Here is a 19,305-nt window from a genome sequence, read left to right on the forward strand (position 1 = left end):
CTTCTTTCACTTAGCATAATGTTTTTCCAAGGTTCATCCATGGTGTAGCATGTTCCTTTTCATGGCTGAATAACTCCTTTTTTTCTTTTCCTTTTTTTTTTTTTTTTTTTTGCAGCAATTAAGTGAAGCATTTCAAGTACTATGTTTTGAATGTCACCTGAAACATTTTCAGCCATTCCTGGAGGCCTGTCGGTGGTTGGACAGATGTAATTCGGCGACGTTGTTGCCCTTGGCCATTGGCTGCTCTCAGGTCTCCAAAAGTTGTTGGTGTTGCTGAACATGGTACAAGCCCAGTAGTACTACAAAAAATACAAAAGTGGAAGCAAAGATATATATTTATTAAGAATAACAGGCTCCAATTTAATAAGAACAATGATTTGGCATATTTCAAACACCAAATTATTATTTTTACTTGCTTATCTCCAGAGAACAAGTATACACAAGACCTATTCTGCTATTCTTAGAGTAAGTTTCCTCCCTCCTACGTTACCACCTGTTATCATCCCAGCAATGTTAATTGCAACCAAATGACAGAATCTCTATGGCAAAACTGCAAATTGTTGAAATGTTAAAATATTTCCTTGGAAGATACAGGTTCCACTTCTCTTATGACTGGTCTTCAGTGACGTAATTAAATAAAAGTTTAAATTTTCTCTATAAAAAGGGAGTATGAGAATTATAAATGCTTTAAAAAATTCATATGTAGAAATAGTATGTTCATATGTTTTGGACATTTCACTAGTCACATCAGTCCTTTAGTTTGCCCCAGATGCCTTTGAAATTTATAATATTTGTACATTTCTCTTCAATTTTTTATTGTAACTTATAAATCTTAGTCTAGATAATACTTGACAGGAGCAGGCCTTGATTAGAAATGTATTAACTCAAAACAGGTTGAGTACTGAAAACATAGTATGTGCAAAATTACATGAAATCATCTAAACACTTTTATCCAACAATTAAAATTTTGAGACAGTTTTAAAGAAACCTGAAATTCAACTCTGCCCCTAGTAAAATGAAGGATTAAGACTAGATGATCTATCTCTAAAATTGCCCAACTGTCCTAAAAATGTCTGATTGATAGGAACTGCAATTGATATATTAAAATTTACTTCCTAATTTCAACACCTAATTGAATTATTTAAACTAAAGGTAAATACTGAACATATGTATTTGAGAGACAGTTTAAAAAAAAGCTAAAAGGTTCAGTTAGAAAATTGCATTTGTAAAATCATCTTCAGTTTATTGACCTGTGATAATAAAGTGTTTTAAATCCAAAAAACATACAAATTATATCCTAACAGTTGAATATCAAGCTCTGGTAAATTACTAATGAAACAACTCCCCCAATTCTTTTCTATCCAGCATATTTCAATATTTTGTTTAAAAATGTATCTCAGTCACTAGATTTTACTGAGAAATCTTCATATTGGTCATCTTTACATCTTTTAATATTACACATCTAAGACAATCTCTAACATTCAACAATTAAATCTATTTTTTTCGTCTATCAAATTTCAAAGGTAATCTCTATTTTCTTCTCTGAAATGAAACAATTTTTAAAACAGTGATTTTAATTTAAATTTTCTAATAAAAATGATGAAAATTAGTTTAATTTTATTAGAAAACCTGTGAAACAAATTTAAAAACATCAAATATATATTGATAACATATCTAAAAACATAGAAATCAATATGCTGTTTGGTTTGCTTTAATATTATATATTAAAAGGCTAAAAATTTCATTTTCATCTTTTCAGGTGCTTTCTCAATATAAAAAGTGAGCAACTAAAGATAAATTTTACCAAAATGTATTCTGTAGTAAAAATCCAGCATTCATTTATAGGCTGCCTTAAAAACAACTCAACAATTTAATACCTTTGTCCTGGTAACAGCCATATTAATAGAAGACCAAAAATTACATGGCTAACTAGAATCTATACATTAAAAAAATAGCACATTTTAAACATTGAACTCTACTTTCTCATCAAGAAATACTCTATCAAGACTAGAAGAAAAAAGCAAAAATGAAGTGAACAGTTTCACTTGTCTCTCTTATCACTCCACACCCTCTGGTTGAAGTGCCAAAATACAGTGAAACTGTCAAAAGGCAAAGGGTAAATAAGTAAGAGGGAGGGGGATAGTTAGCAGGAAAAAAATATCACATAAAGCATTTCCTGAATAAGAGATAGCTTTATTTTTCTCTTCTGTATCATGTCTGTTTTTATATAAAGCTATTTTAATTATTATGAATTCTAAATTTCATACAGGAGCATTTGAAAGAAATATTTTCCACACTGCCTGAAAAAACTATATAAACTGGAAAAAAAAGAGACGCAATCTTTAACAATGATCAATCATAGAAATTAAGCCTAAGAAATGTTAATTTTACATAGTATATAAGTAACTCTAAATCAAAATATTTAGGGAAAAAGAAGAAATGTCACCATCATAAAGTTCTTGTGGTTCTACAGCTAACTTTCAATCAGTTAATTAAAGAAGTGACAATTATGCAAAAAAGGACTGAAAAAGGTTTTAAAGATATCTTTGTCATTTAAATTTTAAATACCACATTCCAATGACATCCAAAGCCATTTTTAATTGGCTGGGTAATAGATATTATGCTTAAGTTAGCCTAATTAGCGTGAGAGTGGGAAAAGTTTTATACTGATGCAAAATCCAAAAATGATGGAATGGTGCAGGAAACAAGACTACAATTGTATTTAGTTGTTATGGAAACTATTCTACTGGCGTAGAAATGTATGTTAAAAACATAAGACCTACCAAGTAAATAAAAGGGGATTTCTAACACAGTAACTTCATGAAATATGATTTAGCTAGTAACTGTGAGGTTTATTTCATTGCTGGTAAATGTATCTTCAATTTTGCATACATAAATATCCACCCTAGAACAGTTGTTGTTACAGTAACAAGACACATTTGTTCATATTCAGTTTTGGATTTACTTTTTAGAATTTCTTACGAATTGTGATTTAAAAATTTTCTTGATAAAGAGAACTTCTGCTTACTTAAAGAGAACTTCTGTGCCTTACTTCAATGTATTAGTCACAAAATATAAGGCTATAGTGGCAGACATTTTCTCCTTATTTAAAGTGATTATATTTCCCAATTTTCAGTGATCTCAAAATGTGTTAAACAGTCAACAGTACTAGTGACATCATAATTCTATAAAAATAAACTGAGAGAAATGCTTTTTAGAATCATCAACTATTTAAAGAAACATGAGAATCATGAGAGAATCAATTATTATACTTAATATTACCTTGTATATTCTGAGACTTTGCATGGTTTCTTTCCCAAAGAAAAAGAGCGGACCTCAGAACCATGGTCCAACTTTCTTTTCATCTATAAGGTAAAACAAATAAGATATGTTTTTTAAAAAAATCACCTGTCCAACTATCAAATTTTAACGTTATCATTGGTAATATTGAAAAAAATCTTAAATTTTCATATGCCTACACTGTTAATTAGGCATAGTAAATTGACATAGAAACTAAATGTTTCATAGTTTCTTCTGTTAGTTCTACTTTGTTTTACTCTTTACAAGACTGGAAAGGTGAATTTTTCCACAAAATATTTTGTCCAGAAGAACCATGTACGGTGATTTAAAAATTGATGGTCATCATATATATACATTCCTTGAGAGTAATATACCTTTCACGTTTTCCAGTTTAAGAACCAACATAGGGGAAAATGCCATGTTAATCCACACAGAAAAGAACCATATTTAAAATGCCTTTCTTACTGATCTTCATTTTCTTTTAAAAACAATTTTTAAGAAAGATAAAATAAACAACAAAATTCAAAATTTCAGAATGGAAGTAACAGTAACCAAATTAAAAACACACATTATTATAAAGGGTAAAGAGAACAATGCAAATAAAATGATCTTGAAAAGTAATTATAATAAGGCATAAAGCAATGAATATGGGCAACGAGGACAGTAAAAAAAAAGTAAATCTGTAATTAGAGAAATTTGGAGATGGCATAATAAAGTGGGAAAAAAGCCATCGATTGATCTTTATACAGAAAATACTCTACAGATAGATACTCAGGACATTCTAACTTGAAAGGCAACAACAACAAAAAATATTTAAAAAGAATGAGTTAATGCATCTTTGTAAGGTATAGCCAACATTTATAGCTTTAAACTATTTCATGACGCTATATATGTGTAATACTGTAAATATATTCAGAATTTCATTTTGTCAACATCAATGTTGAAATATTTATTTTTTGTATTTCACTACTGGTTAACTGAGGTAATCTAACTATACATATATTATAAAACCAGAAAATAAGACATGATAAGATTCAACTTTTTCTATAATATTTCAACAACCCCTCTCAGATTTGTGTCTGTTAATTACTGTATTACTGAAAATTACAGGGGGGAAACCCTCAGAGTGACAGATAGCTATCCTTATTTGTATAATAAGGTGAAAACCCTTGCTTTGCAGCAGCCTGATTTTCTTACCTATTGCCTCACATGGGAACATCGTAACACAGCATGCTACACTGTAAATATTAAGGAGGACCAATAAGACTCTAAAAATCTTTTTGAACCACACCATAATAAAGATTATGTTTTTATCATCATGAAGGAAGTCTTCTAAAACACAGGGACGATCTTACAATATTAGGGACTAGAGGTGAGGGTACAACAAGCTCATCCATAATTACTTCATGAAATACCTACTGGAAATAAATGGAATTGGTCTTATTTCAACCCTTCAGAACTTTCTGTGCTCATTACATTGTTTTAAAGTGATTCCTCTCAAAAACCATGATTTCCTTTCTCCAAATAATTTTAATAAAAAGAAAAACTAAATATAAAAGATTTAATACATAGGTAGCCACGTGCTGGCATATACATAAATTATAGACATACACATACACACAAACGTATCCATCAGAAAGGTCAATCAGTACAAATTACCTTAAAAATCTAGTTGTTTTTTTTTAACTTTCACAGATTCTTATTTTTGAAATTATTATGAGAAACTCTGATATTCATTCTAATTAAGTTTGAAATACTGCTTTCAGAACTTCCCTGGATATCTTGTAAATACATTGATGCAAATGCCATTTGACACTAAAAGCAAACTTTATTTCCATCTTAGAAAACCTTCAATGAATAAAAATGCCCGAAATGCGTATCAAGGGAACCACTGAGGAAGGATTTTTATCTTTAGAACATTTTATAAAATAAAACACTTTCTGCATGACTACAGAAGTCTTTTAACATTACACTGTTTACTGAATATACTGAGTTTAGAAGCAAAAATTAATTCTGCAATTTTTGAAGGGGTGCAGAAAGTAAATATGATATCTTTAAACATAAATCCCAAATATTCTAGCAATTCTACACTTTAAAACAGTCAACTGAGAGAAAAATATATATATATAAGGCATAGAAAAATTAAAGGCAAAAGGTTCACTAAAAAGCCAACTAAGGGTAGAGCATTTCCAGGTCAGCATTTAACGGAGCTACATTTCCAAAGTCTGGATATATTTTTAGTGAAAAATTCTCAGGTTCAAATACACATTTTCTTTTAAATGTAAAGCTTTTTACAGCTCACATCTTTCCCTTATTTGCTTACATTCACAATATAAAACAGAACACCAGACATCTAGCCACCCACCAAAATTAGAGGATACTGCAGCCATCTCTGATGATACAGATTTTCCTTCTCAGGCAGGCAGGCACGCGCGCACACACACACACCACACACACACACAATCATACAACACAGGAAGAAAACAGATTACTTACTTTGTAAAAAATCATTTTTAGTGTGCCGTAGAAACCCATATTTTCTGTATTTTTCCCCTTCAGTGATTCTGTGCCCCCGTGTGTCCGGCTGCTTGGCAGTCTCTGACAATATAACCTTTTTCAGGTAGGTATGTCACAGATTCTAATGTGGACATGCTCAGGCACGTCAGAAAAGGAAGATTAGGGAGCAGAACCAGCAAGGAAACTCCACAGTAAAGGCGAATGCAGCTCACTACCAAACCGCTTCTCGGGACCCACATACATACATGCAGCCTGACTGAGGAGAAACTCGAGGGAATAATGAGAGAGAACGGAGAAGATTATTGGAGGAGACTATGCCCTGTCAAAGCCTTGACTGAACAGATTCCTCCCTCAGCAGCAGAGGGATCAGATTACATCTTCCCTTGAACACAGAATGGTGCAGTCCAGGATTCAGCAATGCAGACTGCACATCAATTATATGGTGATCCGCTCCAGGGAACCCGTAAGCACACAACGCACTGAACAGAGGGAGGATGTGGGCAGCAAATGCGACCGCCCCACTCGACAGCCCCCTCTCCCTTTTCAAACTTTCGGGAGATTATTTTTATATTTTGTAAAACCTGCCTTTTTGAATAGTTTTAAATGGCAAGCGTCATTTCCACAAATAAGTCCTTTCAGAAACATTTTGAAAATGGAATATATTTTCATCCGATCCTTTCAACAGAAGCAAAGCAGGCTATTTTCATTAACTTATCCTATTGCATGTAGTCCTAGCACAGACTGATCAGATTTTTCAAGTAGCATGGATGGTACAAAATGGGCAATCCCTAGGGAAGAAATTAACTATTCTTTGGGAGGATTTACAATAAACTAAACCAGTTTGGAACATATACCATTTACAGAAATTATGTACTAAGTTATTTTTCAACTTGTATATGTCTTATATTAAGATTTAATGAAAATATTCCCTATGCTTTTCCTTTTCATTTGTCTAAAACATAGTTTTCAAGAAAATTACCATACACTTCATCGATCCTTGGTAATCATGAGATTATCTTTTTAAGATGAACAAACTAGTACTAAGTGTATAAAGTTTGGCCAAAGGTCCTATTTCTCCAAAGGGAGCAAACCTGTGCTCACTGGAGAGGTCTTACCCTTACTGTTAATTTAATCTTGAATAAACAGGAGACATTGGACTTCTACCACCAAAATTGTTTTGGCAATACATATTGCTTATCATTAAAAAGGCATTCCCATCACAATAAAGGTACAAAAGTTTGCCTGAAGGCAACTTTTCTTGGTGACTACCACACAAATCTATGTATTTCATCTTGCAACTTGCTACACAACTAGCTTCAGAGGCAATTATAAGATTCCTTGGACTAGAAAGGCCCATTATTAAGGGTCTAGTTAATTAACTCCTACCCTCCCCATCAACGTTCTTTATTACGAGTAAACTCTGTGCCTGTAGTTATTTAAGTACTACTTAGAAAGTCTTCAGAAAAAAAATACTGTTTAGACTTACCACATTTTAATACTCTCTGTTATGGTAATAAATGACTTTCATTGGGAATGATTCTAAATACTGTACATATAGTATCATAATTTAAAAAAATGTTTACCCTTATAACTAAAACGTAAGTCAGTATAATGTCTTTTACTTTAAAATATAAGTGAAATAATCTAAAATTTTGTGAAGAAGCACACCTTGGGCCTTCTCCTGAAAATTATATTCTATAGTCTATTATCTTTTTTAAAAATCTCCCACCTGGCTGTTAAATTATCCTTACCCTCAGAAACAATATACCCATGTACCCAGCAGAAGTTAGTTTTCTAGATAAAAAATTAGCTTTCTTCAAAGAAAATTCCTTTCTTAAAAGAAATCGACTTATTCTTAGCAAAAAAAAAAAAAAAAAAATTCAACTGTTAGGAATGGACCCATAAAGCCTTTTATTAGAGGCTTTAGTAGAACTCAGGATTAATTTTTTTTAAAAAGGGACCCGTGGTCTCCCCCAGCCCCCGCCCACCCCCACACACACATACCCTGTTCTGGGCTATCTGAAGAAACTAATTGTAAAAATGAACACCTGAAATTTCCTCTAAAATTCGTCAGTGGTACCTAGCTTTCAGAGAATAAATGGACTCCCTACCAGCCATATAATAGTAGACACCTTGACTTCAATTAAAATCATGTCCTATCTCTAGCTGAACTAACCTTTTTCAAATTAAGTCCCCTTAGCTGAAGACACAGACCAACTTTATTAAACCAGAGACACTGTCTCAAAACCTAGGATATTAAAGAAGAAAATAATTTTGTATATTCAGAGAATGCTCTTATGGTTACATGACTCCTATGTATGGCTATGAAGTTACAGGAAAACCTGATCCCCACAAATATATGTTTGTATGTAGATAAGTATATTAGTGTTTTATTTTTGAATGGGCAAACTATTTACATGGTTCAAAATGCGAAAAGATGTATAAAAAATATATACTCAGAAGATTTTTCCATCAACTCATACGCCCATCTACGATGGTTTCCCACTTGGTAATGACTTTTTATTAGTTTGTTTATCCTTTAAGTGAGAATGTACATATTTATAAGTATTCATGAAGACTATTTTCCCAAGTATTTAAACAATTTTCCCTAATATCTGTTTATAATGTTAATTTGAACTGTGAAGAAACAATTTGCCAAGCAAAGCTAGTCAACCAAGTCTCTAACTAGATTTCAAATAGAATAAAATGATTTTCAGTAGTCTCTGAAGTACTATTAATGGAAATTATGATTATATTACTTTCATCATAATCAATGTATGAACAAAGCAAATGAAATCATCTTGACGTTCCTATTTCTGGACGTCTTAGCTAAAATACAGATGTTTAAAATTTATTCAAAGATTTTTAGTAGTACGATTGAAAAAGCCTTTGTCTGTCTGCCTGTCTATCTTATCCCTGTGGTAGACAGAAACATTTTAAAACTGAGATCAGCCTGTTATCTATGCTAAATAAGCTCATACAAAAAAGAAGTATCTTATGCTTTATGCTATAATTTAACTAGTTAGTTCACTGAAAAGGTTAGCCAGTTAATCATTATAGCTAAGAAAGCACTTGTGCTTGTTATCCAAATTTTTAGAATTAATATCTCAATGTTATTAAATACATTTTCACTAAAATATACTAAATCCTCATGTAATTTCAGCTGAGCAATAAATGTCCCCTTCTATAAAGAATTATTTCTTGTGGTGACTGACAACTTACAAGCCTATTGAAAATCAATTTGCAAGAAGAATGACTAACAATGAGGTCCCGGAATAAACGTAGTTTATCTGCTAACTCAGGCCAAGCATTCATCTCATCACAACTCCATTGAGATAGGTGTATGAGAAGAATGGATAAGAGCAGTAACTTAAAAACAACAAACCCACAAATATATGAGGATGTACTGCCCACAGTCAAGGCCTTGGGGAATAACGGCAGTAGAATGATTAACCTGTGAGCTGGGACAAGAGAAATGGCTTTCTGAGCAATTGGTTGGGATAACTAAGTTTTCAGAAGAGCAAGTTGTGGCTATGGACACAAACAAAACTAATCTACATATAAAGAGTGAGAAAAAAGATAAACAGTAATACTGTCTTCTCTGAATCTTGTTCTCTTCAGAGAAGCATGTATCTTTATACATGGTGCCAGAGAGGAAGCGGTAATTAATAGAATTATTTTTCTCATCTTGACCCTCAGAGTTTATTTTCATTTGAAATATAGTCTTCTATTATTGCACTTATGCCTCATTGTCATTCATTTGATACGTCTTTTTCTACTGCTATCTACTCCTTAAAGGTTCATGTCTTATTCTAAGAAACAGTACAAAATAATACATAAATACAATTAATATTTTTGAATAATTGGCCCACATGAGCAAATAGCAGCAGCCATTGCATCATTTTTCTAAAGCATAAATATGTGATCCTTAGTAGTAAAAATTCTATTATATTATAATTAGTTGATGATACTATGAATATTATTGATTCTTTTCTTTACCTTGCTAACATTTAAAAGTTTACCTCCATTTATAAGAGTAGGAAAATGTGTTTTTTTATATTTTTATGTCAGTGATTTTCTTTATTATTATCATGACAACATTCTTTTACTCTGATATTACACTAGGAAAACCACCTACCACAGTTAGCTGTCTTGCCCTGAGCATAGAATTAGATTAGAGACAGCTCAAAACTTCAACATCAAAGAAGGAATGCCAAGCATGTTGAGGCTGAAAAACTTTTTGAAATCTCACTAACCCACTGTCATTAACTTTCTGGGATGCAAGTTCTTATTAAAGATTCACAACTGAAACTCGCAAGTTAATAAACCTGTCCTATCACAGGTACTACCAATTAAAAATAGTATGTATGGCCAGCATCTACATTTTCTCTAATGCAAGCAGGTAGCAGTATAATCAATAAGCTGTATTCATCCATTAAGCATTTATTTAGTGCCTACTATGTGTCAGGCACAGGAAAATTATATAATTAAGAAAATTTTCCTCCTCTACTGAATTTAGGGCAATTTAAGGCAGAATAGGGATACAACACACACACACCTGACTCTTAGCACTTACACTGAAATTAGTTCTAAAAATCTTTTGAGAAAATGTAAACTGAAACAAGGTGAGCCAGATTTAGTTTGAAATTCCCATCCAAGTAAACAAATATAGAAATATTACTGCATTAGGAAAAAGCTCCAACCACTAAATAAAAATATATAACTTAACTTTAAAATAAACTTGTTTAGGGGACTGGGGTATGCTTATAATAATATAAGCAAATAATAACAAAACCCTAACCTCAGTAATTGAAATATCATAGCTCAGAGTAGTTTAAAATTTTTTACAATTACTCTAATTGTAGAAATGGTAAAAAATTTTAATTTTTTTTGAAATTTATAACTCTTTTTTAAAAATGCAGCCCCTGAGTATGAGACACAAGCAAAATGTAATGTTAATTCAAGCAGTAGAACTGTTTTTCATCACTTCAGATTGGGTCAAAATGCGTGATCTGATTAAACACATGCTCAAATGTAGGTATCTACCATTATATAAATATTCACATATACAGAGTCTGACACAATAATGCAAGGTAAGAGTTCTATTTGTCAAAGCCACAGAAGAAAACAATGAAGATGGGAGTTTTCCTTGTTTGCTCTTCTAAAAGTTATATGTTATAGAGCTAAGAGAGACTTAATACATGTATCAAAACCTTCCTTACCATACTTTACAGACAGACAACACCTGCAATCCTGCAATAATTTGACAAAATTAGTAAACCATTCTGCAGTTTATCCTGATTTATCTAGAAAGCAATTAATCTTTACATCTCAAGCTTCAAATCCAAAATAAACTATCAGTATAAGCATCTTGAATTCACATCCAAAAGTTTCCTCTCAAATTTTATGTAAATATTTTATAGTAACCCCTTCAGTAAAGTAAGGAAAATATTAGATTGGTGCAAATGTAATTGCAGTTTAAAAGGTTAAAAATAATTGCAGAAACCGCAATTACTTTTGCACCAACCTAATATGGGAAAACTATACAAATAAGGTTGACTTCAAGAAAATAAAGCAACAAATATGACTCTGAAAGAATTTCACAACATGGAATAAGAATCAAATCAATATCCCCTCAGTGTAAGGCCTAGAACCCTATTCACACTTCTACTTTATCTAATTCCTTATTTACTGTTGCTGCTTGTGACATTCAAATATATTTTACCTGACTTGAAAAAATTTGTCTTTAGGTGTAGTGTATCAATCTTGCATTTTAGTATTAAAATAACCTTTCAATTCAAGGACTGTTTAAAATTCTGGAATTAATTTCTTAAGTTATTAGATTGGTGTAAAACTAATTGCAGTTAAAAGTTTAAAATAATGGCAAAAATCACAATTACTTTTGCACCAACCTAATAGCTATTAGTCATGACTAATAAGTTTTGAGAAAAGAGCTAAAGGCTAAGAAGTAAAAAACAGTTGTATCCACTGAATCAACAGAAAAACAGTAACAGTAAGAAGCCATACAGTTTACAGCTAAGAAGGGATTCAGAAATCATCTAATTCAATTCTCCTTGTGAAATGAACATGAGCTTTGGAGCGGAGAAACTTGGAGATTAAACACGGCTTTGTCATTATTAGAGTGTAACCTAGTAGGGGTTTATTTGACCCTTATGAGTTCTAGTTGTTCTCTTATTTTCTAAAATGTATGGTCATAACCATCTACCTTACCAACCTAACCCACAGCCCCTGTTAGGACAAGTAGATGCCCAGCACCGTACAGATATCCCATGAATACCCTATAAAATAATAACTGTTATTAACAGGTGAGAAAGGTGAGGTAGAGACTTAAGTGTCTTGCTTCAGAGTTATACAGCTAATTAGAACCTTGCACTCTGGTTCCAATTCGCTGATTTCCATTAGATATGTGGTAGTAAAAGTTGAGATTAAAAATCAGATATTGGCAAAGAATGAAAACAGTGTTAGTTTGAAAATAGCAATTAAATATATAACTACAACTACATTTTGATTATTCAGCTCATGGAATGATTATCTAGGTCCATATAACTATGCTTTTGCTATATGAGGGAAATCTGAGGCAAAGACATGGTGACTGGGGAAAAGGTGACAGAAACAGAAGAAGATTTACGTTAAAAGAAATCAATCAATTAAGAAATAATCACTTACTACATCCAACATCTGCAAAATGCTATGTTTTGAGTACAAACAAAAACATTACAATAACTTTCCTCCTCCAAGCTTCTGAAAATCCATCTGGCAAGACAAGAAACCAACAGAGAACAATATTTGACAAGGTATCAAGTGCCAGATTGGGTAGTATAGGAGGTCAGAAAACGGAGTAATCATTTAAACAGTCGGAGATTTCTTAAAAGATATGGTCTTGCCTTCTAAGTTTACAAGACAGAAGTTTGGTACATGTCGAGGAGAAAGAAGGGAATTATCATCTGTGCACCTAGGGTATATGTGGAAAGGCCATGACCGCTAACTTGAAGGATTAAAAACATCTGTAAGACTTCTACTTGTCACTGGTCTTCTCAGGGCCATTAGGGGGAGAACTTACTGACTGCTAGATCTCCCAATGCGAAGACTTCATACTACAGTTAGAATACTAACTTACAAGTCATAGTTTCTTCAAAAGAACTTCCTGCCATGACTCATTCTTCCATTTCAGGGCTAATATGTGCCTTTCTGTACAAGGAGAACTTCACTCTGTGGGTGTGAAGACTTTCTGTTTTAGTTATAAACACTGACTGATGAAGGGTCCATCTGTTTCAAGAGGCACTCAAACCGTGTTTCCCTGAAAATAAGACCTAGCTGGACAATCAGCTCTAATGCGTCTTCTGGAGCAAAAATTAATATAAGACCCAATCTTATTTTACTAATAAGACCCAGTATGATATATGATATGATATATGATACGATATGACTATGATATAATACCAGGTCTTACATTAATTTTTGCTTCAAAAGACGCATTAGAGCTGATGGTCCGCTAGGTCTTATTTTAGGGGGAAACACGGTACTAGAAATCATACATACAAGCAGGTTGTACCTTTGACTATAGTGGGGAATGGTACAGAAAGAAGAGATTTCTTAAACATTTATTCAAATCTTAGACTATCCAAAAAGCTTGATGAAAAGACAATAAAAAATGTACCTCAGAGCAAGAGGGGAGTACATGATTTGTGGATTCTCACCAACCTGTGGCCAAAAGGACCTCTGTGATTCAAAAATGCATGCTTGCTTGGAAAATTAAATACTTTGTTTTGTTCCACTCCAGGCCCTTTCTTCCCATACCCTGTCCCTCCAGGCCCCAGACTCAAAGCTTCCTTCTAAGAAATAGGCTTCACTATAGAGCATTTTGAAGTCATAGAAACTAGTCATCACGTACAGAACTAGGGAAGGGCTACTATAAAGTAGAAAGTATGTGAAATTCAAACACATGATATAAAGTATGGTCCTTTTGAAAATATATATGCATATATTTAAGTGTGTGTGTATGTCATGTGTATACAGAAAGAAAAGCCGACATAAATATATTAAACGTGCACAGTGGTCATCTAAGTGGCTTAATAAAAGACTTCTCCTTTCTTTCTTATCTGTTAATAACCAAGTATTATTTGCATAACCTTTTGAGAACCTACTAGGTGCAAACAACTGTTCCAGGCACTGCGTAAAAGGTGGCAAACAGTGCAGATGAGCTCTGTACTCTCATATAGTTTACACTCTGGGGGAGGAGGAAGACACATAATCAGTAAACGAATAAATGACCAAGATCATTTCATATAATGCTAAGTTCTCTGGGAGAAATAAAACAGGGTGCTATGAAAGACGTAAGCTGTTAGGATAGTAGAGAAGTGTGGCTAATTCCTTTTAAGTTAAACCTAGAGGGTAGAGCCTGGGATCAGCAACAATACGGCTAGTCTGGCTAGGGCAAAGGGACGGGTAGACGATGAAGTCAGAGAGGGGACCAAAGGCCAGATCATGTAGGATCTTGTAGGCCATGGTCAAGAGTTTGATTTAATTCTAAGGACACTGTGAAGTCATTAGAGGATTTCTAGAATGGGAGTAATTTAACCTAACATAACTTATAACTTATATATATGTATATATATTTGCTTATACATTATTGGTTTTCAAAAATGTATATAAAATGGAAGACCGCTCACAAATTCTCACTTGCTGAAATCAGAGATATAGAGAAAAGCATACATAACTTTGAACTCTTTCAATTCTTACATCTAGCAATTACTCTTCCATTTCCTCATCGCTTCTCACGCCATACTAAAACAAGCTCAGCACCTATCCTCAAAGATTCCTGAATTTGGAAAAGGAATAAAGTTGGAATAGCAGTCAATAGTCTGTATCATACGCCAAGCACTATTCTAAACTGTTTTTACCTAGTAACGTAATTCCATAACGAAGGGGAATCTACCCTATCCTATGTCTACTTCCTTGCTCTTTACCTTCTATGTTCTGATTTTATCTTTCCCTTTGATAATTTACTCTTTTGGAGAGAGACTGGGCTCAGATCACTACAGATCGTCAATGCATCTGCCAGGCTTATTTTATAACAACAAATTCTGTAACGCTGAAAGACACAGTTACCCTCCGTTATTAGAGGTGAAAAGGATTTTATTAATACCATGGTATGCTTTTTGAACTGCTTCTCTATGATCAGAAAGGAATCTAGAACACAATCATAGAACCTCAAGGTTGGAAAAAGCCTTTACTAAAGTTTAGTGGAGCCTCAGGTACAAGCCTTAGGTTCACCCTTACTAGGCATGTCATAACCCGGGATCTGCTTAATCTAAAATACATATGCATATGTTATTCTCCACTCTGCAATCAGCTGGCTTACCGATTTTATAATTATGTCCAATTCTAAATATTGACTAGCAGGTAAAGTCCAGATTCAAACTTACTGCACTGCTTAAAACGTAGTATCTCTTCTCATCTCAATCATCTTATGAAGGCACCAGAAGAATTCAAAATGAGAAGGGATCACTAACCGATCTTCTAAAACTCTAGTTGTGAATCAAAGTTCTGTGGACTTGAAGTTATTTCACTTCTTCGAAAACGTTTGTTAAGTTCCTAATCACATTGGTGCTATGCCAGTAAGAAAACATAAATCACACCAGATTCTTGCTCTAGAGAGTGTACATCACAGTGATCTGTAATCAATTCTTGACGTATTTTAGAGCAGCTTGTCTGCTCTTTAAGTATTCAAGTGTTTGATGTAGCTGTCGAGCAAGAAGGGAAGAAACCCAGTAATCACGCCCCCACTACATTAAAAAAGATTCTACATATTCATTTTAGAAACATTAATTTACATTTTAAAGCAATTTCTGTATATATAATTCAACAAACTACATTCCTTGTTTCAAAAAAATCAAGAATTACGTGATTAACATGTTGCTTACATGATCCCCTACCTTTTCAGGACATTGCAAGAAACTGAGAAGGTTTAGTAAATAAAATCTGAGCACAAAGAAATATTGCTGGAAACAGATGGGTCATGAGTAGGGTTTGACATAATTCTGCCTGTCATGGAAACATTTTCAAGATGACTATAAATTTGAAAAGGTATCTGACCTATAGTAGCCTTTTATTTGCAGTCACACTTGATACATGACTCTAGAAGGTTCTTTCTGTAGGGTGGATATCATGAGTTTCCCATCAGTTGCATGAAAACATGATATGCAATGATGGCACAATGACTACTAAACAAATGTGCATCACAACTTTAATAACTGCTTTGTGCCTGTAGCTGTCCTGTTGAGAAGTGCAACATGGTGACTTGAGAAACATTTAAAAACTAAATCTTAAATTTTTTTATTGAGTCAATGCACGTTCAAACTTCTATACACAAACAACAAAAAAAGCCTGTGAGGAATAGCTTACCTACCAAAGAACATAAAGTCAAAGCTAGCAAAAGATGTTGAACTTCAGAATATTCTTAAATTTATAATATTTGTTAGCCCTTGGATAAAGACACACACACAACTTCATTTTGAGTCTTTCTTTAAAGTTACTCTATCAAGAGACAAACAGCACATTAAGAACTTAGAATATTTTAAAAGAGATGTTAAATGAACACGTTAGTCATAATGACCACAATGTAAACAGCAAAGATTAAAATGGTATTTTCTACGATATTTTTACTCAACTAGCTCTTATTAAACAATTGCGATAAACAGATTGTTAGACAAGATGTACTTAAACTCCCCATCATTTCATTTATTTCAAAGACTTTCACTTTGTAAAACTCACTACATTTGTTTATATATAGGTAGCATAGAAAATTATTGTGAGAAAAAATTGCGGTGAGCCTCTAACTCCAAATTCATCATGATATTATCAGTCTCATCCAAATGAATCCTCTGAGTCATATAATGGTTCTTTATATTCTAAACAATGTTAAGAGGGGTAAAAACTAGACAGTGATTCAAACATTTTATTTTTATGGATCTAGATCTAACACATTCAAGATAGTTAGCCAGGGTTTCTAAAAACCAAACACTAAGCGAAAGGATGCAAACTTAGGCAAGATGAAATCTCTATCCTGCAAGAACTTGGTGGAAGGACAGACAAGTCAATAAAAACATGACAAATCATTATAATTGATAAATGAAATTGCTCAATTTGTATGACAATGCATAAAGCTAGAAAGAGAAAGACAAATATTTTCAGGAAATGCACATGGCAATATTTTAAGCCAAAATAAGAAGTAAAAAATAAACACTAGATTTTAATCTGACTTGCGTGCTCCTTCAGTACCTACTATCCAAGATATGGCATACCGTGTTTCCCTGAAAATAAGACCTAGCCCGACAATCAGCTCTAATGCATCTTTTGGAGCAAAAATTAATATAAGACCTGGTATTATGTTATATTTATTATATTATATAAGACCGGGTCTTTAATATTAAAGTAAAATAAGACTGGGTCTTACATTAATTTTTGCTCCAAAAGATGCATTAGAGCTGATTGTCTGGCTAGGTCTTATTTTTGGGGAAACACAGTAGTCACTGGTATTATAATAACTATGTATGGTGTCCGATGGGTACTGGATATATTGAGATGATCACTTTATAAATTATATAAATGTCTAATTACTGTATTGTACAGCTGAAAGTAATGTTATATTGTATGTCAACTGTAATTGAAAAAAATACAATTTCATTAAAAAAGATACGGTAAACTACTCAGTTTGAAATAAATAACTCTTTTTTAAAAAGATGTTCTCCTAAGAAAATGAAGTATACATGAAAGGGAACTTAGCATATGTCAGGCCACTTTTTACTTATATTAACTCACTGAAACTGTACAGCAACCCTATGAAGTAGGTACTATTAGTATCCCATTTTACAGATGAGGAAAATAGGCACAGAGAGTTGAAGTCCCCAGGTCACATAACTATTAAGTAAGGGAGCTGGGATTTGAACACAGGCAGATCTTGGTCTCTAGATTACAGAAAATGAAATAGGGATTTCTACATACATAGTAAGAAGTATCATTAGTTAAGAAATCTCTAGGATGCTTCCTGAGCTACTTCAATATGCAAATACGTGATGTGTGGATGAAATCTACATTAGAGTTACAACAGAAACAGAGAGGCAGGAGAGACAAACTAGTTAATTGCGTACTGTGATATACTTCTGGGAATTTACCAAGAGCAGCCTGACAGAGTTAATACTCTACTGCCAGTATTTCCTTGGTAAAGAATTAATCCCATCATTTTTGACATTATATGAGATTAGGCAGCAGTCAGGAGGCATTGTGGAAGTCTGATGAAAGGTGCTCCAATACATGGGTTTTACTTCTTTTCCTAAACTCCCTGAGCACTTCTACATCCTACCCTTACTTCTTCATGCCCTATCTTTTACTTTCCTAAACATAAAATGATGAAAAAAGCTAAAAAACAGAATACAACCATGTATCTCCTTGGAAGGTCCTTTTGAAGGGACTACGTAGGTCTTTCACCCTTCAAATGATCTGAACACTTAGAAAACTGGCAAAAGTTATATATCCTAACACTCAAGAACTATTTCAAATGCCCTTTACTGGTACTGCAAACCAAATACACTTAACTGGGAATTATGACTTCTACTTGAGTTTTAATTTTTTAGTTTAGCATATCCCTGTGATTCCATCTTACACTTTGTTTCAACAATCACTAATTACGCTTTTTCTACTTAGGATATACAATTACAACAAATGTAGATTTAAATGGTTACTTTAACCTCCCACCGACACTCATTCATTAAACAATATTTATCTGGGTGCCTATTATACATAAGCTAAATTAAGTATGGTTCAGCTTTATGGCTGGAGTTTACAGTTGTAGTAGGGAAGAAAGATAATGAAACAATTAAAACAAAGCAAAACTGAAACTGCAGTAAATGCCTCCTGATGTTAGGTACATAATGTTAAAGTTCTGACCTAGTCTGCAGGTTCAATGAAAAGCTAAAGATGGATGTTAATCAATGGAAGAACATGATCAGATATACCTCCTGAAAAATCATGCTGAATGTAATGTTAAAAAACAGAATGGAAGTGAGAGTGGATGTGGAGCAATTGTGTGAGGAAGTTATTCCCCTAGACCAGGCAACAGATAATGTTGGCTTGGGCTAGCGAGAGGCAACAGAGATGGATAGAACTAAACAGTTAAGAGACATGTGGAACATAAAACTGGTAGGATTTGGTGAGAGATTGTCATGGGAAGTAAAGGAGAGGGAGTTTATCAAAGATGGCACAAGGGTTTCCTTACTTATGCAACTAGATGGAAGATGACATAGGATACTGGACAGGAGTCAGTGTTTGTGCTTGTTTTCTGAGGTAGGGAGGATCACAAGTTCCATTTTTGGTCATATTTGGTTTGAGGTGTCCTTGAGACATTCTCATACAGGTGAGGATACTCCAATTGGCTCTGAAGCTCAGAAAGGTCTGAACTGGAGATGAAAA

General features: G+C 33.3%; 1 protein-coding gene across 10 annotated transcripts in view; it reads right to left on the reverse strand.

The window, feature by feature from the left end:
* FBXW7 (F-box and WD repeat domain containing 7) overlaps positions 1-19,305 on the reverse strand; it is a 173,020-nt gene that overhangs the window by 23,820 nt on the left and 129,895 nt on the right. For 9 of the 10 annotated variants that reach the window (XM_033134256.1, XM_033134249.1, XM_033134255.1 and 6 more), the window contains 2 exons: positions 3,283-3,365; positions 158-299 (listed from right to left, as the gene is read on the reverse strand). In XM_033134256.1, the coding sequence (XP_032990147.1) occupies positions 158-299; positions 3,283-3,365 (225 nt within the window). Of the gene's footprint in view, positions 1-157; positions 300-3,282; positions 3,366-5,796; positions 6,153-19,305 lie in introns of those variants that run through there. The other variant, XM_033134258.1, reaches the window with a different exon arrangement.

The sequence above is a fragment of the Rhinolophus ferrumequinum genome, chromosome 18 (genome assembly GCF_004115265.2).
Source record: "Rhinolophus ferrumequinum isolate MPI-CBG mRhiFer1 chromosome 18, mRhiFer1_v1.p, whole genome shotgun sequence".
Taxonomy (NCBI): domain Eukaryota; kingdom Metazoa; phylum Chordata; class Mammalia; order Chiroptera; family Rhinolophidae; genus Rhinolophus; species Rhinolophus ferrumequinum.